At 45.8% G+C, this 26,420-nt stretch overlaps 1 protein-coding gene across 1 annotated transcript in view; it reads left to right on the forward strand.

Moving 5' to 3' along the window:
* The first annotated feature begins 24,414 nt into the window (after positions 1-24,414).
* Positions 24,415-26,420, forward strand: part of adgrb1a (adhesion G protein-coupled receptor B1a) — a 166,409-nt gene continuing 164,403 nt past the window's right edge. The window contains exon 1 of the mRNA XM_042331678.1: positions 24,415-25,162. Coding sequence (XP_042187612.1) covers positions 24,415-25,162 — 748 coding nt within the window. The remainder of the gene's footprint in view (positions 25,163-26,420) is intronic.

The following is a 26,420-nucleotide window of genomic DNA, read 5'->3' on the forward strand; positions in this document are numbered from 1 at the left end:
TCGGGCATCACTTACGTTAGGTGTGGAAATGCTCATAGCAGAGTTAGTAGATATGTAAGTTCATCCTTCACTCAGATGTAACTGTGTCTGAAAGCAGACTGCTCTTTCTCTCTTTCTTTCTCTCTATAGCGGAATCCCATAGCATAGAGGTTAGCACACTCGTCTCATAAGCAAGCGAGAGGACCTGGGTTTGGTTCTCGGGCAGGGCAAAAACCTAGGCAAGTTTCCTTACTCTACATACACACCTCTGTTGACCTATCAGTAAGTAGGAACCTGGTGATTAGTCAGTCAATTGGCAGATCGCTTTCTGGGGGATAATCCCTCCCAAACAATAATAATAATTTGGTCACTCAATCCATGACTGTTTGTGGGACACTGCTGTGCACAATTGGCTGCTGCATTTTGCCCACAAAATACAGTCACACCACTCTACAGGGTATCCTGTGAAGCACTTTGAGATGTCTTGCCAATGTGATAAGGCGCTATATAAAATGCAAGGATTATTATTAGATAATCTTCCTTCCTCCCCCTTCCCAATAATTTAAACAAAAGTATTTTAAAAAAACTGATTATATTGAAACTGCCACTGATTTGGTCCGTCCGGTCTGCATATGACTCCAGTTCCTTCTCCGCACCCCGCACATACACATACCATCACACTAGGTACACCCGATATTGTCACTCAGTCAGGGCAACCAGAGACAGGCAATAAAAGCCAACCAACATCGTCCACATCTTGAATCTCAGAAAACTCAATGCACATAATGTATGCTCCCCTCTGTCTCTCTCCCTCTTTCTTTCATTTTCTCTCTCTTTCTTTCTCTCTCTCTCTCTCTCTCTCTCTCTCTCTTTCTTTCACTCTCTTTCCTCTTTTCTCTTTCTTTCTCATCTCACTCTCTTGCGTGCTCTCTCTCTCTCTCTCCCTCTCTCTCTCTAAACACAGCGAGTCCGTGTTTACCTCAGATTTCTCCGTTTTTTTTGTTTGATTAAGTGGAGTATTTCACACGGAATATTCCCAGGACCTTTTTCAAAATCTAAATAAAATATAGAACATGATCTACTTTATCTCCTAGCACCTTCAAAGAGAAGCCAAGAGGGTTTGTCAACGATGATCTTCCTATTCTAAATGCTTGCTGGCTGTTTCTTATTAAGTTATTACTGTATAGGTGCACTTTCAGGCTGCCCTTCAGAATGGTTTCCATTATTGTGTTATACATGTCATTAGGGATAGGCCGTGCTGTTTTCGAGGTGACTAGCTTGGCAATGCAGTCATGCAAATGAGTCAAGCCTCTGTGGTGATCTTGATATTCCTGGTACTGAGCCAGTACTCTAAGGCATAGCCTATGATAGGCCAGCCAGAGTAACAACAACAACAACAAAATTTCTAAAGTGCCTTTCACATCGGGAGGACATCCCAAGGTGCTGAACAGTCAGGGATCAGAACCCGAGCGTGGGAGGGCAGGGTTGGGATGAGGGAGGGCAGAGGGGTTTGGAGGGCGGCTGAAGGCACAGTCAAAAAGGAGGATGTTGCGTGGTGCCTTGATGGAGACAAGAGAGGGAGCAAGGCAAAGGGACTGTGGGATGGAGTTCCAAAGAATGGGGGCAGAGAGGCTGAAAGCCCAGCCGACGATGGTAGGGTAGGTCGGACGGGAGACATGGAGCAGACCGGAGCCTGCTGAGCAGAGGGAGCAGACGGGTTGATAGGGGGTCAGCAGGTCAGAGATGTAGGGGGTGGCAAGGCCGTGAAGGGCCTTGAAAGTGAGGACAAGAATTTTGAATTCTATCATCTGAGGGATGGGGAGCCAGTGGAGTCGGCTGAGGGTGGGAGTGATGGTGTTATGGAGCCTGGTGAGGGAGAGGACACAAGCTGCAGAGTTCTGGATGACCTGCAGCTTATGGAGGGAAGAGTTGGGGAGGCCAACAAGGAGGGAGTTTCTGTAGTCGAGCATTGGGATGACAAATGCGTGTATAAAGGTTTCCGGGGGGTGAGGAAATGGCGTGTATAAAGGTTTCCGAGGGGTGAGGAAATGGCGGAGTAGGGCAATGTTGTGGAGGTGGGGGAAGGCAGAACGGTTCATGGCACAGATATGGGACATGGAAAGGACAGTTGAGGATTGAACAAGATGCCCAGGTTCCTGACTGGCATGGTGAGGTGGAGTGTGCAACCATAAATGCTGATGCTGCAGGTGCCTGAGGTGTTGAGGCACTCGCGCAAGCCAATCAGGAGGCCTTAGTCTTGCTGACATTCAGCTGTAGAAAGTTGGCTTTCATCCAGGACTTGATGTCAGACTGACAGTCTACCAGTATGTCGGTTGTCCTGGAATCGAGGGTGGAAGAAGAGAGATAGAGTTGGGTGTCATCCGCGTACATGTAGAAGTTGACCCCATGTCTGCAAGTTATGTCACCAAGGGGGAACATGTAGAAGTTCAAGAGGAGGGGGCCGAGGACAGAGCCCTGAGGAACACCACATGAATCTGTTTGGGGGCTGGAAGAGAAACCGTTGGCAGAGACAAATTGGAGGTGGTGTGAGAGATAAGACCTAAACTATTCAAGGGCAGAACCTTGAGAGAAGAGGCAGTGGAGGAGAATGGAGTGGCCCACTGTATTGAAGACGAGCTTGTCAACAGGACTTGGAAGAGTTTCTGTTAACCCTGCAAGCAGAAGTCTTAACAGGTAGGATAGTCCTTGCTAGGCAAGCAGCGGAAATCTTTCAATAAGCTCCAATAAGCTGCACGGTTTTAGATGGTTAAAATACAGCAATTACACTCTGGAGGTTCCTAAGCCCTGATGCTTACAAAACTGCACCTAAAACTCTGCAAGGTGCAAACTTTGCTGGGTGCATCTCTCTGGGGAAAAAATTCATGTTCTGTAGCAGACAATGGAAACCAAACATGAAATTTTGCAGAAACTTGAGCATGGTGATGGGTTTCCTTGTGTGTCAGATGTCATATCAAGTTTGATATGGACCCAGAAATAGCAAAATGATTAGCCTTTTGGGGGTGAATCTGGACGCAGAAGGAATAGAAGTCCGATTAATTGGAGGACAAAACTCCACATTGCTTTGAAATAGCATCAGAGAAAAGGTCACATTAATATTGCGAAAAAATTATTTGTTTCGTATTTCTCTAACTTCACGAACACTTTTATCCCATACAGCTCTCACATCCTCTTCACCCATTCCTTTAATATTCTAATCATGGAAGAAGTTATTAGATGCTATTTGCTCAGCATCATTGGCTCTACATCTCTTGGGCTCTGTGTCTAACATCCATTTTAATTTGATTTACAAAAATTCCTACAATTCCTCCCAGTGTTATTTCCTCCCTATTACCCCATGGCCCCCTTCACTTCAATTAGCAACTATTTTATTCATAATTTGAGGATTATTTAATTCAAGAGTAAGAAGGATGATCACTAGTGTTAAAGGAATGAGCTATGAGCAATGATTAGACAAGCTCTTCAGTTTTGAGAGAAGATTACTCAGAGGGACCTCATAAAGATGTATAATATTTTAAACGGGAATGAAAAATTAAACCCAGAACAATATTTTAGAATATAGATAATAAAACAAGAAGATATAGGTTTTGAATTATAATGGGCAACTTCAGGATGGACAACAGGAAGTTGTCTTTACTCAGAGGATAAATAATGAGTAGAACAGGTTGCCAGGAAAGACGGTTGATGCCAGGACACTGGATTCATTTAAAAAAGCAGCTTGATGTTGTAACAGGAAGATGGTAGCATTGGTCTTCTGGAAGGATGAGATCAGATGGGCTGAAGAGTCTTGTTAAATCCAAACCAGTCTTGTGATCTTGTGACAACATTAATGGAGTCAATAATATGAAATTTCTTCAAAAGTACTTAAGAAGAAATGATCAGTGATCAAATTTCTACATCAAGTGAGTTGGAGAGTGCACGTCATCTGCACTGTGTATGTTTTTAGAGATTTGATCATTGGACATTCATCATTAAATGTCTCTACCAGGGCTCCACTCAACTTTCTCTGTTCCAATGAAAATAAGCCTTTACTCTTTTAGCCTTGCCCCCTCCTACCTCTCTGACCTGCTGACTCCCTACGAGCCTGCCCGCTCCCTCCGTTTATCGGGCTCCGGCCTGCTCCATGTCTCCTGCCCGACCCGCCCTACCATCGGTGGCCAAGCTTTCAGCCTTTCTGCCCCCACACTCTGGAACTCCATCCCACGGTTCCTTCGCATCGCTTCCTCCCTTGCCTCCTTCAAGATCGGTCTCAAGACCTTTCTCTTCGACCGTGCTTTTGCCTTCCCTCACCCCTACAACACCACCCCTTCCCCATGCTCGGGCCCTGACACCTGACTGTTCAGCGCTTTGGGATATCCTCCCGACGTGAAAGGCGCTCTATAAATGTAATTTTGTTGTTGTTTTACTCTAGCTGGTCACTAATAGTACTCCATAGATAGCCACTGCTGTCAGTGATGAGGAACTCCCCAATAGGATCTCCGATTTATGCTAATACTCCCTAAGACATCCTGACAGAGTGTCTCCAACCAAAAACTGCAAGGCAACTGAGCCACCAGCCAGTGCACAACTGCTGTGCAAAGGGCAACCACCTCTTCGATCACAGGAGTGCCATACTCACATACAAATACAAGAGAAGCTTTAGATAATAAATTATAATCCTTGCATTTCATACACTGCCTTATCACATCATTAACACGTCTTAAAGTACCCCATAGGATTTACTTTGAAGTGTAATGTGAACAGAGCAGCCAATTTGTATACAGCAATATCCCACAAATAGCCATGAAGTGAGTGACCAATTTTATCTGAGGGATTGTTGGTCAGTACACCAGGACAAATTCCCTTCTCTTTTCAAATTATTTAATGCTCACATGGATAGTTGGACAGGACCTCGGCTTAACATCTCAACCATGCTCTTCTGACAATGCACACAACCCTTGCGCTGCATTAGAGTATCAGCTTACACCGTATGAGTTCCAACTCCCGATGTGAGGCTTGATCTCACAACCTTCTGGCTCAGAAGTGAAAGTGTTACCGACTGAGCCAGGCTGACACCAGATACAAGTATATGTTGTTGCATTTAAATCATGCTAACATCTCAATCTGCTCTCCCAAAATGATTTTAAAGGTCTGAAATTCCACTTAGTTTTAGACTTACACTTAAAATGTAAGATCATGAAGAACTGTAGAAAATAATTAAATTAAATCTGAATTTGGAAGCCAGATGAGCCCTGAAATTCTCCCAGTCTTAGGCTATAAGGCCACCTTTTGATGGTCGATGAATAATTGCGTAAATTTTCCTGAAATTCAACCTTAATTTGGAAGTCGTTTTTCCACAGTTCTGAAAAGGCTTCCAAAAGAAAGACTAAGAATTTTCCACAATTTTACATGACCTTCGATTTTAAGACAAAATAGTTTCACAGGCTAGGTGGAAACCTTAGGCCTCCAAATGCACTAAAATGATGGGTAGATGACAGAATCGGACAGCAAGTTCACACCATCCTCTCCAGTGGATAATGAGGCACAGAAAAGAAACACTGAAATGAGCGCAAATCACTGAACTCTGACCATTCAGATGTCTGCAAAAAACATTGGGTGACTTAATGCCTCTGACCTAATGTCTACTAACATGCTGTTCCCTGGCTGGTATCCGCTGTTTAATTTTGTTGCGGAGAATCATCTCAGAGAGAAGAGGTTTTATGGAATTTACCGATGGAATAAACATCCTTCCCTGAACAAGCGCTGAGAGATTGTAAACAAGTCACTCGTGTCGCCATGGAAACCTGAACTGCAAGCAATCCCCCGCTTGTTAAATGAATAAGGCGAAAAGGTTTTTGAATTATTGGTGAATAATATGCCAGTAGATTGTGTGGAATTGGATTTTTTTTTACATAACCTAAATCAGAGAATGTTAAATGATCACCCAGTGGTTAACCTCCTGGGCGAGAAGAGGGTGGGCAGGAAAGGGAACGGCGGGCAGGAGAGGTGGGGTGGTGGAGAGGTATGCACGGTTTCCTTCAGGAAGGCTGGCACCAAAGTGTTATACTTGCCAACAGTGTGTCGGAAATGAGTCAACCCACGTTAGCGGTCTCAGTAGTTGGTAGTCTCGATTTTTGAGCCAGGCGGGTCCACAGTACTCCAGAGCACTGCTGATGACAGACCAGCCAACCTGGCTCACTCCGCAGGACAGGGAAGAGCACTGTAAGCAGGGATTCCTCCCACTCAGGTTCTGTTAACCCTGCAGGCCAAAGACTTAATGGATACAGTAGCCCTACCTGAACAAGCAGTGGGAAGCTTGCCAGACAGTGCTCTCAATGGCAAGCTATGAGGTTTTAGCTGGTTAGATTCCAGCAGCACCCCAAGCAAACACTCTGGACCTTTCCAAATGAGTCGCCTCAGATAGTCCCAATCTCCTGATTGCCTCCCCCCACCCCTTCCACTCTCCCAGTCCACTTCTGATCCACTCCCCCATACCCTTTATTATTTCTTTTCTCTGCTGAAACCGTTACCCATGCATTCGTCACCTCAAGGCTTGATTACGGGAACTCCCTCCTCATCGGCCTTCCCAACTCTTCCCTTCACAAGCTGCAGATCATCCAAAACTCTGCAGCTCGTGTACTCTCACGCACCAGGCTCCGGTACCCCATCACTCCCACCCTCGCCCGACTTCACTATCTCCCCATCCCCCAGAGGATCGAGTTCAAGATCCTCATCCTCACTTTTAAGGCCATCCATAGCCTTGCCCCCTCCTACCTCTCTGACCTGCTGACTCCCTACGAGCCTGCCTGTTCCCACCATTCATCGGGCTCCGGCCTGCCCCATGTCTCCCGCCTGACCCGCCCTACCATCGGTGGCCGGGCTTTCAGCCTTTCTGCCCCCATGCTCTGGAACTCCATCCCACAGTCCCTTCGCATCACTTCCTCCCTTGCCTCCTTCAAGCTCGGTCTCAAGACCTTTCTCTTCGACCATGCCTTTGGTCTCCCTCCCACCTCTCTGCCTTCCCTCACCCCTACACCAGCCCCCTCCCCCATGCACGGGGCCCTGACACCTGACTGTTCAGCGCTTTGGGACGTCCTCCCGATGTGAAAGGCGCTCTATAAATGTAATTTTGTTGTTGTTGCTGTTGTTAAGAGATACAGTGAAAATGCTGGATGAATACACTCTTCTTTTGGTCATGGTTTCTCCCACCACATCTTCTTCAGCTCCTTCCCTGCCACCCCCCACCCACATTCGCAGGTGCTCAGCTAGCTTGCTGAAACACTTTGAGATATCCTCCTGACGTGAAAGATGCTGCATAAATCTAACTTGTATTGTATGTAAGCACCTACCCAATTCTGTTCTGCAAGGATTTATACAGTCTTCCCCCAATAAGCTGCAGGCAGAGGATTCCACATCCTCAACACCCTCTGAATAATATGGATAATTGTTTTTCTAACCTCCCTTTATTTACTTTTGTGGTTACCTGAAATAAGTGCCCTCTTGTCACTGACTCACCAACCAGTGTAAATAAACAGCTACTGTTTAGCCTGCCTCAACCCTTGGCCGTTTTGAACACCTTCATTGAGTCAGCCCTTAACCTTTCTCTGCTCCAGTCAAAATGACAATAAACTTTTTTCGAATCTCCCTTTTGTGACTGAAACCACATCATCTCCCATGACGTTTTATTGAGCTGCTTTGCAAGCCATTTTCAGCCATTGTAACTGCACATACCACCAATTAGAGGGAAATCGGGCAGTAATTGCGTTGCTCTGACTCTCGGATCAGCCTTATGCACACTCCCTGACTAGAGTAGCGCGCAGTTTTGCTTCAATTTAGACTTGATTTCAGGCAGTGAATTACTGATTTAATTGTTTAGTGGCACTGGGCGATGTGTCACTGAAAGAAGCTTCTCAGGTAAATGAGTGTAGATTCCGGATGAAAAAAATTGTGTGCCATCGGGGGTGTCATGGGAGACAAATATTCCCACACATTTTCGCAAATATGTCCCATATATGGCAGCCATGTGGGATGTTAACCTTTTAATTCTGTCACGATTTATATTCACAGTTAATAATTAAAATTGGGGCAAGGTAAGGGGGGGGTGGGGGGTGCTGCAGAATCCACAAGCTTTTCTTATCTAAAGTATTAAATATTTCTATCTCGTACAATGTCTGCTTCAATCTTTTTTTGGTCAGACAGGTGTCTGACTCATGCAGAAATCCATGATCTTATGTAAGATTATTCAAACAGACTGAAAGTTTCACATAGGTATTCCACCTACGTATGGAAATTTCTTTGGGTTTGGAAATGGAATGCGCATTCTCTCCCCAGAGGGACGCACCTTGCTTACCTAATTCCAGGAGAGTATTAGGAGTAGTTGGCAAGAGCCAAGGCTTAGGGACCCCAGAGTGTGTATTTGAGTAATTTGCTGGCATCTGGTGAGCTAAAAACACATAGCTTGCCATTGACAGCACTGCCTGGCAAGATTCCCACTGCTTGTCCAGCTAGGACCACCCTACCTGATAGAGCTTTGGCTTGCAGCATGAACAGGAGCTTAGTTGGAAGAATCTCTGTCCAATGTCTATCCCTCCAAGTCCTGCTGCTGAGCCAAGCTGGCTGTGCTGTCATCAGTAGACCAGTGCCCTGGAGTACTGCGGATTTACTTGGCTCAGGAACCTGGACTACCTAGGGTTGACTTGATTATCACGTTTCAGTGTCAAGCATGTCATCTTAGAGGCAACTCCGCTTGAGGGAAATCCTGCTAACTTGCCCTTTCCATCCCTCAATAATCATTCAACCTTCGCCATACACGTGGAAATGGTCGAAGAATTTAAATAAAAAGGGTTATTTTGAACTGTTGAAGGCCTCAGGAGGGGAGGGGGCTGGAGAAAGGGGGGTAAAGAGATAGGGCGAAGCCACGTTTCGAAATGAGATGAGTGGATTCCTGTAGCTTAGTGGGTAGAGCACTTTCTTCGCAAGTGAGAGGACCTGGGTTCGCTTCCCATATGCCTCTGTAAGAACCCGGCTGTTTGTCGATTGTAGGATTGCTTTTACGGGGGTATAATCCCTTCAAAATGCATAAAATAATTTGCTCATTCAGTCTACAACTGTTTGTGGGACACTGCTGTGCGCAGTTGGCTGCCTCATTTCACCCACAAAATATATAGTCAATTCACTTTACAGTATATTCTGTGAAGCGGTGTGAAATGTCTTGAAGACGTGATAAGGCACTATATCACATGCAGGGATTATTATTATTATTATTATTATTATTATTATTATTATTATTATCAGTGTCACCCATTGTGCTTGCCCTGGGAACATCTTGAGTTCAGAGGTGGTGGAGAATGGACGGAGAAAAGTAACATCGCAAAAATGTTACCTAAAATATCTGTCTCTAAAATATAAAAGCTTTTGCATGTGAAACATCAATGTCATTTGGACAGAATTTGCATGACTCCTGTGAAATGCTCTGCAACATAATTCCAATGTGAGAAGTGCTATAGAAAATGTAAGGATTATTATTATTTATAATAAAAAATTGATGTGAGCAATATGGAACAGCAGCATCAGCAAGTTTCTTTGTAACTATGTAACATGCATAGAATCACTGAGAGGTGGGCCTATACTCCCCCACTATATATTTGCCCAAAGACTCAATGCCCAAATGACATTTGGTTTTGACACACAATATGGAATCCAAATAGTGCCCAATTAGACAAGCAGTTGACATAACAATAATAATATTTTTTGTTGGTCATTAGACATAAATTTATCTTATGTCAAGACATGTTAACAATATGTAGAAGAAGAAGGTTATCACTCGATCCCTATTTCAACTGAACGATTACAAAATTTGATCTCTAAAATTGCAGGAATGACATGCAGCACAGAAGAATACCATTGAGCATGAATCAATGCTAACTCCTCCACTCAAGCTAAGGTCAGTTCCCTGTTGCTTCTCTGTATCTTATCTTGAACATTAAATATGGAAATCTGAATGGGTTTGTAGCAATAACAATTCATAATGATAATAACTTGTATTTATACAGCATCTTTCACATAAAATAAGCATCCCAAAGTGATTTGCAGAAGAAATTGATTAGAAATGAATATGAGTTCTAGAGGCAAACACAGCAGCCTGCAACATTCCATAGAGAACAGCATGAGCAGCCAAATCATTTAAATTCAGGGAAATATTTGGCTGAGGAGGGGATATATAAGCCAGGATAATATAAAACATAATGGATGTTTTAAAAAACATAATGAATGAACATAATGAATAATGAACATAATAACAAACACAATGAATGCATGTTTACACAGCTAAGAATATTTATTTTCAATGAAGAGGCACCCCTAAATATCAGAATTCTTCATGTTTATCGTGCAGGGTGACCAAAAAGTCTTATTTTTCAACCACTCTATTATCTGTTGTGTGCAATTGGCTGCCACGTTTCTCCCACAAATATACAGTCAATTCACTTTACAGTATATTCTGTGAAGAGCTTTGAGACGTCTAGAAGACGTGGTAATGCACTATATCAAAATGCAAGGATTATTATTTCTTTAAAACTTATTAGACATTGTAATTGTATCACAACTTTCTGTAATAATAATAATAATCCTTGCATTTGATATAGAACCTTATCAGATCTTCGAGACCTCTCAAAGCGCTTCACAGAATATACTGTAAAATGAATCGACTGTATATTTTGTGGGCAAAACGTAGCAGCCAATTGCGCACAGCAGTATCCCACAAACTGTCGTGGATTGACCAATTTTTTTTAAGGAATTATTACCCCCATAAAAGCTATCCACTAATTGATTAATATCCAGGTTCCTACTTACTGCTACAAAGGCGTGTGGTGTAAGGAAACTTGCCCAACATTTTGCCCTGCCAGGAATTGAAGCCAGGTCTCTCACTTGCGAGGAAAGTGCTCTAATCACTGAGCTGCAGGACTCCACATATATGACGCAATAGGTGTCAGCCTGGCTCAGTTGGTAGCAAGCTCGTATCTGGGTCAGAAGGCTGTGAGTACAAGTCCCACATTGGGACATGGGAGGTAGAGAAGGGAGAGGTGACAGTGGAAAAAATAGGCTGCAAGGATCATTTAAAGAGAGATAGAGAGGTAGGCGACATAGAGGGGTAGAGGGAGGGAGTTCCAGAGGTTAGGGGTGTAGAATTTAAATGTTGTGATTGTACTGTCAGGAGTGAAGAGGATTGCCCTCGACATATAGTGATGTGGAGAGGGAAGCAGAGGATCAGTGGATCCTGAGTGTTTATAATAATCTTTGCATTTGGTATAGCACCTTATTACACCTTTAAGACATCTCAAAGCGCTTCACAGAATATACTATGAAGTGAATTGACTGTATATTTTGTGGGCGAAACTTTATACTGAACAAGTGCACTGTGCCTGAAACTAGCTTCAGGTTGTTTTAGGAGCATGATTCAAGCTCAATGTGCAGCTTAACTCTCTGCACAATTCCTTCCGCAGTGTTAATATGTTGGTATAAAGACAGCATAAAATAAGATGTCAAGCTAAATCCCAAAGTGTAAGTCGAATCCTCTGCAGTATTTTATTGCGCTATTTATCCATCTCCTTTCTCTTCAGTTTTACGCATGTTAAGTTTTTCAACAGATAGGGGGATGCTGGCCATTAACTGCAAGATTGGAATTTTTGATTAATATGTAATTCTTCCTGTCTAAAGGGACTGAGTGTATAACGAACATGAAACCATTTGTGTCTTAGAGGAGAAAGGACTTCAAAGTCGGCAAGTTTACAATTTCACCTAAGCTAGCTGTTTCCTTTCATCTACAAGGGCGAAAGTAATACAATCTTGGAGCAACCTTCCATGGAGACTTAAGGCTCAGTTCAGCGAGTCAAACAACAAGTTTTCAATTTCAAGTTGGCAATATTAACTCTCAGAAAACTATTGATTTGTCCACATACCGGATACCACAAGAGAGATTTGGACACCTAAGGTCCTTCAGCCCATTTGATCTCATTGTTTCAGAATAACCAGTTTATCCTCTCCCTATTCTGCTTCTTAAACAAGTCCTAAACCATGCAACCCTTATTGGAAACCTTTCGTAGTAATCCTGTTATTGTACCTCTCTTTGTACAGTAATTCCTCTAAAGTGAGATCTGTTCTCAAGTTGTCCTTCACCCATTACCCCTATTCTAACACCACCCACCCCTCACCCCCAACATGCAGATTTCCATGCTGTAGGTGATATGAATGTGTGGAATGCTTAGTCTGGTTTGACTGCTTTTGGTGATGGATTTCAGCAGATGCCAGACACCTGGCTGACCAAAAATAAATAAAAAAGATGCCACAGTTTCCTTCCCTTGTCTAGAATCTACGTTGCCACTTTCATGTTATTTTGTCACACATTGAGATTGAGTTTTGTTGTTTTTATCTCAAGGCAAACAAAAGCCTAGTTTCTTTCACCAGGAGGTTATAGCCAACCTTGGCAATGCCACCTGATGATGCATTATGGCTGTGACAGATTATTAGTTTACATCATTCCATACCCATTCCAGAATTTGAATGCAACACTTTGTGGCAAAAAACCTGATTGCTGAAACACAGTGGTACACAGTGAAACCCAATCAATTTGATTTCATTTGCTACCTCTTAAACTATACATTTAGAGTATTTTGTTTTCAATTGCTCGTTTTAAATTGTGTGCATTGGTTTAAGAGGAGAATAATGCTGATATGATGCACATTGTTTTGAAGAGTGAACATTACCTTAAATGGGGAACTCTGGTGTAAATTGTGATATTGCTGTAAAGAGTGATACTGGTTTAAATGGTGTAAATAATGACACTGGTATAAATGGTGTAAATATAAAATTTATCGATCTCATCACAGCTGTTTGTGGGACATTGCTGTGCACAAAATTGGCTGCCTCATTCACCCACACAAAAATACACAGTCACTACACTTTACAGTAAATTTTGTGAAATGCTTTGAGATGACCACCTGATATGAAATGCACTAATCAAATGTAGATACTAATGCAAGCATAAAATGATGGCACTAATGTAAATGATGACATGGGTATAAACAGGGTAAATAGTGCATGTTGATTTAAATTTATATGGTGGTGCACAGTGTTGTAATACTGCTCACTCGTGTAAATAATGATATTAGTGAAAGCAGTGCACATGGGTATGAATAATAATAATAATCCTTGCATTTGATGTAGCGTCTCATCACCTTTAAGACATCTCAAACTGCTTCACGGAATATACCGTAAGGTGAATTGACTATGTATTTTGTGGGTGAAACGCAGCACCAATTGGCACAGCAGTGTTGTGGATTGGGTGACCAAATTATTATTTTTTAAGGGATTAGCAATTCCCAGAAAACCAATTCACTAATTGACTAACAACCAGGTTCCTACTCAATCCTAGGTAAACAGAGGTGTGTGGAGTAAGGAAACTTACCCTAAGTTTCACCCTGGCCAGGAATCGAACCCGTAAAACTTGTGTAAATGTTGATCATGTTGTCATCATTGTAAATAGTGCAAACTGGTTTAAATGGAAACACTGATGTAAATAGGGACACTGGTGTAAATAGTGACATTGGTTCACCGCCAACTGTGGCAATAGCATCTTCATACCTATGCTGCTCCACTGTGCTGCCCACAGCATAGAGATAGTGCTTGTCAAAGCAACAAATTACATCCTCTTTCTCTGTGACCAGGGCTCCCTCTGCCTCCTCATTCTCCTGGACCTCTATGCCATGTTCGACACAGGATGTCAACCTCGCCATCCTCTTCCACCACTTTTCCTCCCTCATCCACCTTAGTAGGACTGCACTCGCATGGTTCGAGTCCTACTTAACAAATCAATACTTCTCGGCAAATGTTTTTTCCTCCTTCCATCGCCCGGTCACCTGCAGGGTACCCCAAGGCTCAGTCCTTAGGCCCCTTCTTTTCCTTAACTACATGTTCCCTCTCGCCGATGTCATCTGCAGACATGGGGTCAACTTCCACAAGTATGTGGATGGCACCCAAATTTCCTTCTCCTTCTCCAGCTGTGACTCTCAGTCCGCTGATGTCCTATCAACTTGTTTGACAGACATCGAAGCCTGGATGAGCACAAATTTTCTGCAGCTGATTGTCAGCAAGACGGAAGCCATATTCTTTGCCTCCCGTCAATATCTTCTCTCCTGCAGGTCTCAATTCCTCCCCAGGCTCTCCCTCAGACTCTTCGAATCCATGAGCAACTTAGGCATCAGGTTTGATCCCTAGCTTTCCTTTTTACCACACCCATTCCCTAACCAGGACTGCTTTTTTCCACCTCCACCATATTGCCCGCCTCCATGTATGCCTCATAATAAAAGCAGCTGAAACTCTCGTCCATGCTTTTGTCACTTCCCGGCTGAACTATTCTAAAGCCCTCCTCGCTGGTCTCCCCAGCTCCAACATACACAAAATCCAATTAATTCAAAACTCCACCATCTGGATACTCATCCGCATTAATCTCCATACCCCTATCACACCAGTCCTTGACAGGCTCCACTGGCTCACAATGACCAAACGGATCGATTTCAAGAACCTCTCATCCGTTTTCAAATCCCTTCATGCCCTTGCACCTCCCTACCTGTCCAACCTGCTTAACACCCACTCCCCACCTGTTGCCTCTGCTCAACTGGCTCCAGCTTCTTGTTTGTCTCTCCTGCCGTCCATTCCACTCTCAGTGGCCATGCCTTCAGCCACCCCGAAACTCCAGAACTCTCTCCCTCAATCCCTTTGCCTTGCCCCCTCCCTCCCTACCTTCAAATCCTGCCTTTTTGATGTGCTTACAGTCGTCTTCGTCCCCCTGGCTCGTTGTCAAACTCCGCCATTGTAAAGCGCTCTGGACGTTGCTCCATGTGAAGGGCGGTATATAAATGCAAGTTGTTGTTGTAAATGGCAAATGGTGCACAACGGTTTAAATTTCTTTTTAACAAAGTATATATTTATTGGTAGTTAGAATATATATTTACATTTATCTCAAAAAATAATCAATTGCTGTGACAAAAAGAAAAAACGCAACACATTATTATCTCGTTATAGGATGAACAGACTGTGGTGGGGGTGGGGTTACTTCTGCACACTCCACTTTGGTGGAGGGACCAAGGCTTCCCCAACTCGGGGTTCTGCCACTCCTTGCAGGGTGCAGTTACAAAGTGGGTCTTGTGTTCCCCTCCCTATATCCGCCTCTCCCACACCTCTTCATCGGGAATGTGGACAGGTTAGCAACACACAGGATGTGCATACATTTTTGGGATGCTCCCTTCAGACACACATTAGTTTAAATGGCAACACTGGTGTGAATGAAGCCTACTGCTTTAATTTGTGCCTTTTCTAAGTGGCTGCAGTAGCATTTGGTGGGACCTGCACTCAGGTCCAAGTGCAGCTTACAAGCAAGAATGAAAAGTATATCATAGAGTATCTAAGTGATAAAACATATTTTATCCATGCTATTCATTTTCTGATTCAAGTATTCAAACGCAAAGTTGGCTAAAATTGAAAATGTACGAACTGCTACTGATGCATTGAAATTACCTTTGAAATAACTGGAGAGCTCTAAAAGCTCACATTGCCTGGAAACCATAGAGGGAATCCACTTGATGTCAGATTCCTTTCTTCTGAACTCACTAATAGATAGCAATAGTTGTTATTATGATCCAGACAGACAGTAATTTGGAGTCAAGAAATACTCAGAGCTTTAAAATTCACAATGAATAACAATTGACTGGCTCACATTTTGGAGACTTTGAGAGCCTGATAAAGGAACTAGTGCTTGTTTGCATACTTTTTTCCCAAAGAGATAATTGCTGTCATATGTCGTGACTTTGTATTATGTGTCGGCCTGGCTCAGTCAGAAACACTCTCACCTCTGAGTCAGAATGCTGTGGGTTCGAGCCCTACATTAGGACTTTGAACTCACAGACTAGGTTGACACTTAAATACAGTACTGTGGGAGTGATGGATTGTTGGAGGTGCCGTCATTCAGTTGAGATGTAAACCGAACCATCTATCTGTTCAGGTGGATGATAACGATCCTGTGGTACTATTCAATAACAATAAAAAATGCATTTATATAGCGCCTTTCATGTCGGGAGGTATCCCAAGGCATTTTCAAAAAATTAAGAGAGTTTCTCCTGGTATCCTGCCCAACCATCCCTCAGATAAAATTGTCCATTCACGCCATGGCTGTTTGTGGGACATTGTTGTGTGCAAATTGGTTGCTATGTTTGCCTACAAAATACAGTCACTACACTTTATGTTAAACCCTGAGAAGCACTTTGAGACCTTCTCCTCATGTGAAAGGCATACTAAATGCAGGGATTATTATTAGTCAGTTATCTGCAGAGCGACCACATCACTCCCACCCTCGCTCGCCTCCACTGGCTCCCCATCCCCAGAGGATCAAATTCAAGATCCTCATCCTCACCTACAAGGCCATTCACGGCCTTGCTCCCTCCTACCTCTCCGACCTACTATCCCCTACCTACCTGCCCGTACCCTCCGTTCCTCTGGCTCCGGTCTGCTCCACATCCCCCACCCCAACCGCCCTACCATCGGTGGTCGGGCCTTCAGCCTCTCAGCCCCCAGGCTCTGGAACTCCATCCCCCAGTGCCTTCGCCTTGTTTCCTCCTTTTCCTCCTTCAAGGCCGGTCTCAAGACCTTTATCTTCGACCGTGCCTTCAGCTCCCCTCTCGACTCTCTACCCCCTCCTCGCTCCCTCCCTTCCCTCCCCTCACCCTGACCATTTCCCCTTTGCTCGGGTCCGGACGCAACTGTCCAGCGCCTTGGGACGTCCTCCCGACGTGAAAGGCGCTCTATAAATGGAATCTTGTTGTTGTTGTTGTTGAGTTCTGGTAGACGAGAGGAGGGGTTGGAATGGTCGCTGTGATGTGAACGGAAAAACTGTGAAATTAGGGTTTCTGAAACTGCTGGTGATACAGGATCTCGGACTGACTCCACAGATTATTTTTTCAGGCGTATTATTTGATTTATTCAAACGCTGTGTATAATGAATCGGCGTTAGAAGCAACGACTGGAGATTAAAGTATTAGGAGGGGAGGGGTGGGGGGGGGGGGGGGGGTACAAAGAAAATCTGGTCGCCTGCCCCCGCATCGCAGTAGATGAGAGAGATCGGGAGATGTTTATATTAACGTGTAAGGGACCAGTGTGTGTGAGATGATGAGACTGTGTTGAACACTGTGCGCTCAGCTATCCATCGCCTCCACTCCCACCGTTTGCACACACACACACACCCTCCCTCCCTCCCCCCACTCCTCCTCTCCCTCCTCTCCCCTCTCCCCAAACAAATATTAACAGCAGAGATGTCGAGATCGCACCAACGCACTTGACACGAAATATTCCGACAAGCGCTGTTAAGCGGAGCAGCGTCTCCCATAACAAATACCCTTCGAGCCAAGTCGTGTAAGACAGACTGCAGAGCAAAAGCCTCAGCTCCCTGACAGCGGGCACCGGGAGAGGCGCTTCGGTGAAACTGCCAGCGATTTCCAGCCACGGGATGTAATGCAGCGCAGAAAGTGGATGGTAGAAAAGCCTCTTCGCTTTGGATGTGTGAGATCAGCTGCTTTGCTTTGCTTTGCTAACTCGATTTCCCCTTTCCTTCTGGTGACTCTGATTCTCGCTGTCTCTTCCCTCCCCCTCTCCCCCTCTCTCTCTTTCCCTCTCTTGCTCCCCATCCGTCCACCACGCCCGGTGGTGTAAGAGCTTGTGAAAGCCTGACCTCACTGAAGTTGATGTTGGTTTACACAGCTCGGCTTCAGTAGGTGGGGAACCAAGAGGCGAGAAGGAGGATTCTCGGAGTATTTTCTCAAGATACTTCCACCAGATCTGCCTCCACTCACTCACCCACCCATCCATCCCTCCCTCCCTCCATCCTGCTGTTGCTGTTGTATCGCTTCTCACACCAGAGATGCTTTAGACCGAGCAATCGCCTCCCTGTAACCCAGGGATAACTTCCAAGCTGTTGTTAATCGGATCTAACTCGCACTTTGTTTCAACCAACCAACCAACCAACCTCCTCAACTGGAACTGGCTGCTTTCTATTGCCCATTTCGTTCCACCCTCTCCCTGCTCCTCTCCCCTCCTCTATTTCTCTCTCTCTCACTCCTCGCCCCCTCCTTCCCTCCCTCCCTCCCTCCACCCATCCATCCATCCCTTCTCTTGAGGCCATTGTGTGTAAATCCCCTCCACCCCCTCACAGTTCCTATCTATGATCTTCGCTGTGCCGCTGCCCACTGTTATAAATGTGGAAGTCGGGAGAGATGGGGAAAGTGGGAAAGGTATCTTGCAAACTTTGAGGTAAGGGCGACGTTTGCAATGTTTACGAAACTCCCCGATTGTACAAATGTATTTTAATTGCCCTCCACCGCCCCCTCTCCTCCTCCCCCTCTCCACCCCCACCCCCCAAAAAAAAGAGAAATTCTTAAAATTGTTATTAAATACTTCGTAAAAGCAAAGTGCATCCGCTGTCTGCGTTGGAGAGAGTGGAAGTGGGGAGTTGTGTTGAAATGCACATATAATCATCCTTGCATTTGATACAGCGCCTTCGACGTGTCAAAGTGCTTCACAGAATATATTGCAAAGAGGATTATTGCCTGGATATTTACAAAGCACCCAGACTGGGATTGATACAGTTCAATCCAACTCGTGGGGAAAACGCTGTTGCTGGTTAATGCCTCTCGGGCAAAATTGGGACGTCGGGGGTAAATGTGTGCAGTGTTTCAGACCCACCTCTCTGAGCAACACAAATGCATCTGATCGTAAGCTCATACCTCTGGATGCTGTCATGGGGGGAACGGGCGATGCTGATCCCTGGGAGATTGGCACTGAGTTTGTCTTTGGATGTCGGATTTGGTCTGGGACGGTGGAGAGGCTGGAGATGGGGTGGGTGGGTGGGTGGGGGGGGGGCAGTGTGAACTCTCAGTGGGCATCCAACAGGGCAAACGGGTGGGGAGGGGGGGGGGGGGGTACAGTGGGGAGGCGTTGCACATTGCAATGCACACAGAGAGCTGCCGATATCAATGCACTATCATAGTGCTGTGTATCAATGTAAATTCTTGTTGCCCATTAACCTCTAAACTGAACCCAGAAACGCTGGGTGTCGGATTGAAATGAGACAGCGCCAGAACAACGAGCTGAGCGTGTGCACGTACTGTGTGTAAATGTATACAGATATTTATTGGGTGTTTTTTTTTTGTCAAGCAAACTGCCCGTTCTCTACGCTGTTCTGCTTTTTTTTTCTTTTATTCTGTTTTGATGTCTGAACTGCCTTTGGTCTTGAACCGTTCCGCTGTTTAACGAGCGCCACGATCCTGTCTGTGGGCACGTCGCTGTCATGTTATTTCTTTAAGTTAGTTGGGTTTCTCTCTCTCTCTCTCCCTCCCTCCCCTCCCTCTCTCCCTCCCTCCCTATCTCTCTCTCTCTCTCCCTCCCTCCCTATCTCTCTCTCTCTCCCTCCCTTCCCTCTCTGTGTCTCTCTCTCTCTCCCTCCCTCCCTGTCTCTCTCTCCCTCCCTCCCTCTCTGTGTCTCTCTCTCCCTCCTCCCTACCCCTCTCTCTCTCTCCCTCCTCCTTCCCTCCCTGTCTCTCTCTCTCCCTCCCTTCCCTCTCTGTGTCTCTCTCTCCCTCCCTTCCCTACCCCTCTCTCTCTCTCCCTCCCTCCCTTCCCTCCCTGTCTCTCTCTCTCCCTCCCTTCCCTCTCTGTGTCTCTCTCTCCTTCCCTCCCTCTCTCTCTCTCTCTCCCTCCTTCCCTTCCCTCCCTGTCTCTCTCTCCCTCCCTCCCTCCCTCCCCTCTCTCTCTCTCTCTCTCTGTGTCTGTCTCCAAATCTGCTCCGAAACAACCAATGGATCCAGCGCCCGGAGGGTTAAAAAAACACACACACAGACACACACACACACGTCCGGTGTCGGTTCGCTGATGGAAACACCATCGACTCTTCCCCAACAAATTTCCCTGACACCTGTCTGTAAACGTGGGCGTCCCATCTGTGCGCGACGATCATCCGTTTGAATAGCAAAGCAGTCAGTCAGTCCCTCTCTCCCAGAGTCCAGGCGAACCTTTATTGGGAGCAGATTTGTTCCATTCCTTTGCAAACTTTTTTTTTTGCCCCCCACCCCCCCCCCCAAAAAAAAATCGAGCAAGTTGCGCCTGTACCTGGGTGTTGGAATTATCTGTTTCTTGACTCTGTTTATTTCGGAATTTATAATAAATGGACGGATAATAATAGATAGATAGATAGATAGATAGATAGATAGATAGATAGATAGATAGATAGATAGATAGATAGATAGATAGATAGATAGATAGATAGATAGATAGATAGATAGATATATAGATAGATAGATAGATAGATAGATAGATAGATAGATAGATAGATAGATAGATAGATAGATAGATAGATAGATAGATAGATAGATAGATAGATAGATAGATAGATAGATAGATAGATAGATAGATAGATAGATAGATAGATAGATAGATAGATAGATAACTAGGTGGGATCCCCCCCACACACCCCCTTTGCCACCCGACTCGCTCTTAAGCGCAAGAACTGCGCCAGACGGGCGAGACTCGTTGCTGCTGTTTGTGTTGAAACGAAATAAACGGGAATAAGTATAACGTGGGTGAGAGGGAGAGCAACTCAACATGTTATCCTGAGCCCAGGAATCCCCCCCTCTCCCTCGTGTGTGCTTAAGAGGAGATTATATCAGAGGGTGGGGGAGGGGGGGGGGGGGGTGGGGGGTGCTGTGCTTGTGGCTGTATAAACTGGGCAGAGGATTACTTGGTTGCCTGGATGGCGAGCTGCAGTGCTGCTGCCTGTGCCCACCCGCTGCTGTGAGCAGATCTCTGGCGCAGTGGGAAGCGAAGCGGCGCCGAATGGGAACCTGTGCATTTAAAGCCTTGTTTCGCGTCTCTCTGGACCGCGCCACGAGGTGTCTGATAGACAGGTCAGTGCAGTGCAGTCAGCGCCCACCCGCCCGGACAGAGCTGTGAACTAATCATACACATCTGTAACACACACACACACACATATATATATATATATATAAGCTGGAGGCAGCTTTCGGTGCTCAACCTGAGTGAGAGGTGGTCGATTCCGACAGATCAGCACCACTAACCGCAGGAGAATCGTTCACAATGACACTGGATACGAGAGGAGGGAGAGATAGAGAGGGGGTTATCTGATAAGGATGGATGTTATACGGTCTTTGGATTTTTAAACGTAAATTTTGTGGGGGGGGGGGGGGGGTGGGGGGTGCGAGCAGCAGCGACTGGTTACTACAGTACAAATAACCAAACAATCCTACAGAGATACAGACAAGATTGGGAGATGCATTGATTTAGTTGAGCGGGGAGGGGAGCAGGGAGCTCAGGGGAGGGGAGCAGGGAGCTCAGGGGAGGGGAGCAGGGAGCTCAGGGGAGGGGAGCAGGGAGCTCAGGGGAGGGGAGCAGGGAGCTCAGGGGAGGGGAGCAGGGAGCTCAGGGGAGGGGAGCAGGGAGCTCAGGGGAGGGGAGCAGGGAGCTCAGGGGAGGGGAGCAGGGAGCTCAGGGGAGGGGAGCAGGGAGCTCAGGGGAGGGGCGAGGGGGCGATTTCACTGTGTACTGCACAGAGTATTAATCATTTGACACCGTTTTATCGGACGCAAAACTGCTACCCCACCCAGGGTATGTGTGCATTTGTGAAGGGGGGGTGGAAGAGATCCACAAGACCACAGACATCCACCCCACCATCCTCCCCTGTCTCTCCAAAAGAGAAAATACTTCCTTCCAGCCTGGCACATAGCAGGAGTCTGAATTCTCGGTGCTGAGCATTGAGAAAGCATATATGTATGTATGTATTGTATGTAACTGCCCCCACACCGTACTGTCAGGGAGGGAAAAGCAGCCTCTCAAGTGGGAAGCGGTGAGCTGACAAAATGCGTTGCTGATTCGCTGACAAGCGAATCTCTGGGCACACTAGCATCGGCTGCACGACAGCACCCAACTCTTGGTGTGTTTTATTTTTGGTTTAAGGCTAAACTCACTCTCCCAGCTCCGGTAAGGTTATGTACCGTTTCATCACCGTCCTATATTTGGTCCCATTCACTGTGTGAATGTTGGCAATGTGCAATGTGCGAAGGGGGGCAGGAGAGAGGGGAGAGAAAGGAGGGAGAGAAAGGAGGGGGCGGTAGAGAAAGGGAGGGGGGGGAGAAAGGAGGGGGAAGAGGATGATAAAGAGAGGGGGAGAGAAAAAGAAAGTGGGAAGGGAAGGAGAGAAAAGGGGGAAAAGAGAAACAAAGGTGGAAAACAGCAACAGGTTGGAAGACGTGATGGCGAGTGTGTGTGTTTGAGAAGCAGCCATCAACGGGTTAATGTTTCTTGGCTTGCTACACATTAAATCAGAGAGAGGGAAACACACACACACAGACACACTCATTCGAAGGAGACGCACATTTATGGCACCAGTATAAGCCGCACTGTCACGGGATATACAGAGGGACAAAGATCGTTTATTTTTTGGGGGCACATCAGCCTCGGAAAAAAAAAGATCAGTTTTGCAAGAACGAAACTCGGATGGATCTTCCCTGCGTTTCTGTACCTTTTCGGGAAATAAACACCAAAGGATAACGACTCTCGCATTTGATGCTGCGCTTCCCATTGTAATTGCTGCCAAGTGTAGTGACTGTGTATTTGTAGGCGAATTGGTTGGGAAGCGTTGGGACAGTTTAAGGAGGTTTTGTTTTGGTGGTGGTGGTGTGTGTGTGTGTGTTTGAGAGAGGGGGAGGAGGGTAGAAGAAAAAAAACACCGCTCTTGACAAATTCTGAAGGTACAATGTCAGGTTTAACCCTTTAGTGCCCAGGAGAGGCTGAGTCCGCGTTGAAATGGTGCAGGAACTCACTGCGCTATAACACCGGTCCAGGCGCCGCTCCCGATGAGATGCAGCTGCAAACTGGACTTTACCATAAACCACGAGGAACCAGGAGGCAGCGAACTGGGCTTTGACTCTCTCCGAATAAGTCGCCGTTAACTCTTCCCCCTCCTCGGTGCTCCCAACGTCATTGTGAAATGTTTTCCAATCCAAAGGTTTGCTTTGCGAGAGAGTCAAAACGTAGGGATGCAACTTGGCTCAGACCCCCACCCGGTGCTGTCAGTCGCTGCTCTCTCTTGTGCAGAGGTTATTCAATCCCTCGGGAAGAGATTTAATAGAGCGGCGCGCAAGAGAAAATAAGATCAAACTGCAACTGTCACAGTTGGGGAGGGGGTAATCCGACCAGAAACAACGAGCAGAGAGAGGGAGACAGCGTGCGAGGTGGATCTGCCCGTTAGTTAGCATCAGCAACCACATTCTTTGAGTTTTGCGACCAGTTGCCTTACTCCATTCATTTGATGAACGATTTTTTTCTTGTGTGTGGGGATGTGCTTCTTACCCACGGTGTTTGCTGCAGATGTATCTTGATTGCATCCAATTGGAGATAGTGTGTGTGTGTGTGTGAGAGAGAGAGAGAGAGAGAGAAAAGAACATTTTATTTAAGAAGAAACGAGTACTGTCAGTGCAGGCGATGCATCAACCGAGAAACAATGAGCCAACCCACATCTTCGATATGCACCACACGTGCGGATAAAGTTAGAAATAATTCGCTGAACAGTATTTGTATGACCGAAAGAAAGTCTTCTTCGGGATCATAATATAAAGATATACGTAATTAAAACTTGCGACAAAAATGTTGCAAAGATAGACTTGTGTATAGATAATAGAGTATATACGACGTTTGTTTAAATAGCTTTTTTTTATCAGGAGAAGCAACGATCTGTGCGTGAGATATGTTTAAAATCTGACTATTTAAATCGTTCCGATTTGAATTGCTGGTAAATTGCCATTAACATCTAAACGCCCGGGAATTGACAGACGTGACATTTTAAATGCATAGCATTTGAAAATAGAGGTTGAAGAAAGAGACCTCAATCTATTTAATACAGTAATAATAAATCCTCGCCTTTGATTACCACGGACGTTGAAGCAAACACTTCAAAGGCGCAGGATTAGAAGTGCAGTGCTGCGAAGTGTAGTGACTGTGCGTCTGTCAGCCAATTTGCAGCATGCAATTTTGCTCCTGCGGTGTGTGTGTGTGTGTTTTGGGGGGGTGGAGGGAGGGGGGAAAGGGGGTGGGGGGGAGGAGGGGGAAAGGTTACCAGAAACATTTACAGGATGGTTTTCTTTTGGTTTTTGTTAAATCATTTCCAGGAAAGAGATGTTGCCACAGGGGGGAGCGCGAGGACAGAGCTACATCCAGTAGATTGAGATCAGCCTCCGGCTTCCCTTTCCTCCCAACTCTGGATCCTGTTATGTCCAAGGTCTGGGCTCTTGCTGCTGTTTCCTTCGCGTTGCTTGGGACGACTGACCTAGGATGAGGATCAGTGTAAACGCGGTGATCCTGATATTCACCACTCTCCTGTGGACTGCCGACGCCTTCGACATCGGGCAAAGCCCCTGCACCACTCTGGTCCAGGGGAAACTATTCGGCTACTTCGCCTCTTCGGTCGTCTTCCCCTCCAACCACTCCGCCGCCTGCTCGTGGATTATCCAGAACCCGGACCCCAGGAGATACACCCTGTACATGAAAGTGGCCAAGAACGGCCACGCCTGCGACCGGCACCTGGTCCGCACTTCCCAGTTCGACTCCTTCCTGGAGAGCACCCGCACCTACCTGGGGATGGAGAGCTTCGACGAGGTCCTGAAGCTGTGCGACACCTCCACTCGCTACGCCTTCCTGCAGTCCAACAAGCAGTACCTGCAAATGAAGCAGAGCGCCCCGGCGCCCGGCGGCGGCGTGGCCAGGGGCAGGGGCAGGGGGGGCAACCGAGCCAAGGATCGGGAGTTCTCTGCGGAATATCTGGTGGTGGGGAACAGGAACCCCAGCAAAGGAGCCTGTCAGATGCTCTGCAAGTGGCTGGAGACCTGCCTGGCCATCAGCACCAGCTCCCGACCCTGCGGCATCATGCAGACCCCTTGCTTCTGCTTGGCCGGGGAGGTCGTGGATCAGTCCACTGAGATGTTGGGGCTAAACAAAAAGGGAGACAGGTGTTGGAAAGGGAGCACTTATTTGGAGAATTGCATTGAGAGCCCGAAGGAAAACACTAATGCGGAATTCCCTGGTAAGTGGGTAAACTACTCCATCCCCCCCCACCACCCCACCACCCCACTCCCTCCCTCCCCTCTCTCTCTCTCTCTCTCTCTCCCCTCTTTCCCCTCACTCCACAACACCCCAAAAATCTTCCTGTTTCCTGACTTCTCCGATGCCTTCGTTAAGCCTTAAGAGGGCAACACGCCAACAAAAAAAAAAGCATCTCCAGGGTACAGTATACAGTGTGTTAAGTTCAAGTGTTGCGCTCTTTCTTGCTTCTATCTGTGAATATTACAAGGGATTGAAGCCCCGTGTTTTTGTCTATCTATGCATATATATTTATTTGGAGTTCACATATATTTTATATATTTGTCTGTGTGTGTCTTGTGTGCAAAACAGAAGCTCGAGTTGTCCTGGTCATGTTTCTTTACACTTAATCGGTGGCCAGGATACTCATCCTTACATGGACTGAACTGAGCAGCAATTTCTGATCTGTTGTGGGTTTTTTTTTTTTGGGGGGGGGGGTGTTGTGAAATTGACATGTAAAAATTGATCCGTTGGTCTCTCAGAGACAGAGACAGAGGAGGGGATAGAGAGAAGAGAGGAGAGAAGTAATTCCGCTTGTAATTGCATGCCAGTAGAAAGATTTCTGGCTGGTGAGAAATCAGAGAAAAAAACCTAATCCCTGTCAACATTTACACCAAGTGGTTTTTTTTTTTTTTGGTCCTTTTATAATGGTGCAATTTAATGTAATAAAAAAAATCCGATTCAATCATTATTTCCTCTCTAACACTGCGTTGCTGGCTTGACTCCGAGCTAAAGCTTGAGATCGCTCCAGTTATTTTAAAAAGGGAAGGGATTTCATTCTTCGGGAAAGACTTTGTAATATACTTATTGGATATATATATAATTTTTGCAGACTTCCCTGTCTATCGTGATAAAATGGATGGTGACCTGACTTATTGTTGTTTTGGAAGCATACCATCATTTTTCTTAAAAAAAACCACATTGGTGTATTTTCAGTCTGTTTTTTTTTTGGATGTTGCTCAGTTGACCCAAGTAGGCAAAATGCCGATTGATCTTGATTGAAACTAACCTCACAACAAATCGGTGGAAAGTTTACACTGTGGTTTGTCAATGTGCCTGTGAGGTGGGGGGGGGGTGGAAAGAGAAGAAAAGAAAGTGAGAGTGTAAATAATACTAGCCCGTTTCTGTCCAAGAGTGGCATTCAAGCACAAGGCAAGGGAGAAGAAAGCCTAAGACGAGATGAAGGCAAGGTATTGATTGAC

The sequence above is a fragment of the Callorhinchus milii genome, unplaced genomic scaffold, assembly GCF_018977255.1.
Source record: "Callorhinchus milii isolate IMCB2004 unplaced genomic scaffold, IMCB_Cmil_1.0 Scaffold2, whole genome shotgun sequence".
NCBI classification, from domain to species: domain Eukaryota; kingdom Metazoa; phylum Chordata; class Chondrichthyes; order Chimaeriformes; family Callorhinchidae; genus Callorhinchus; species Callorhinchus milii.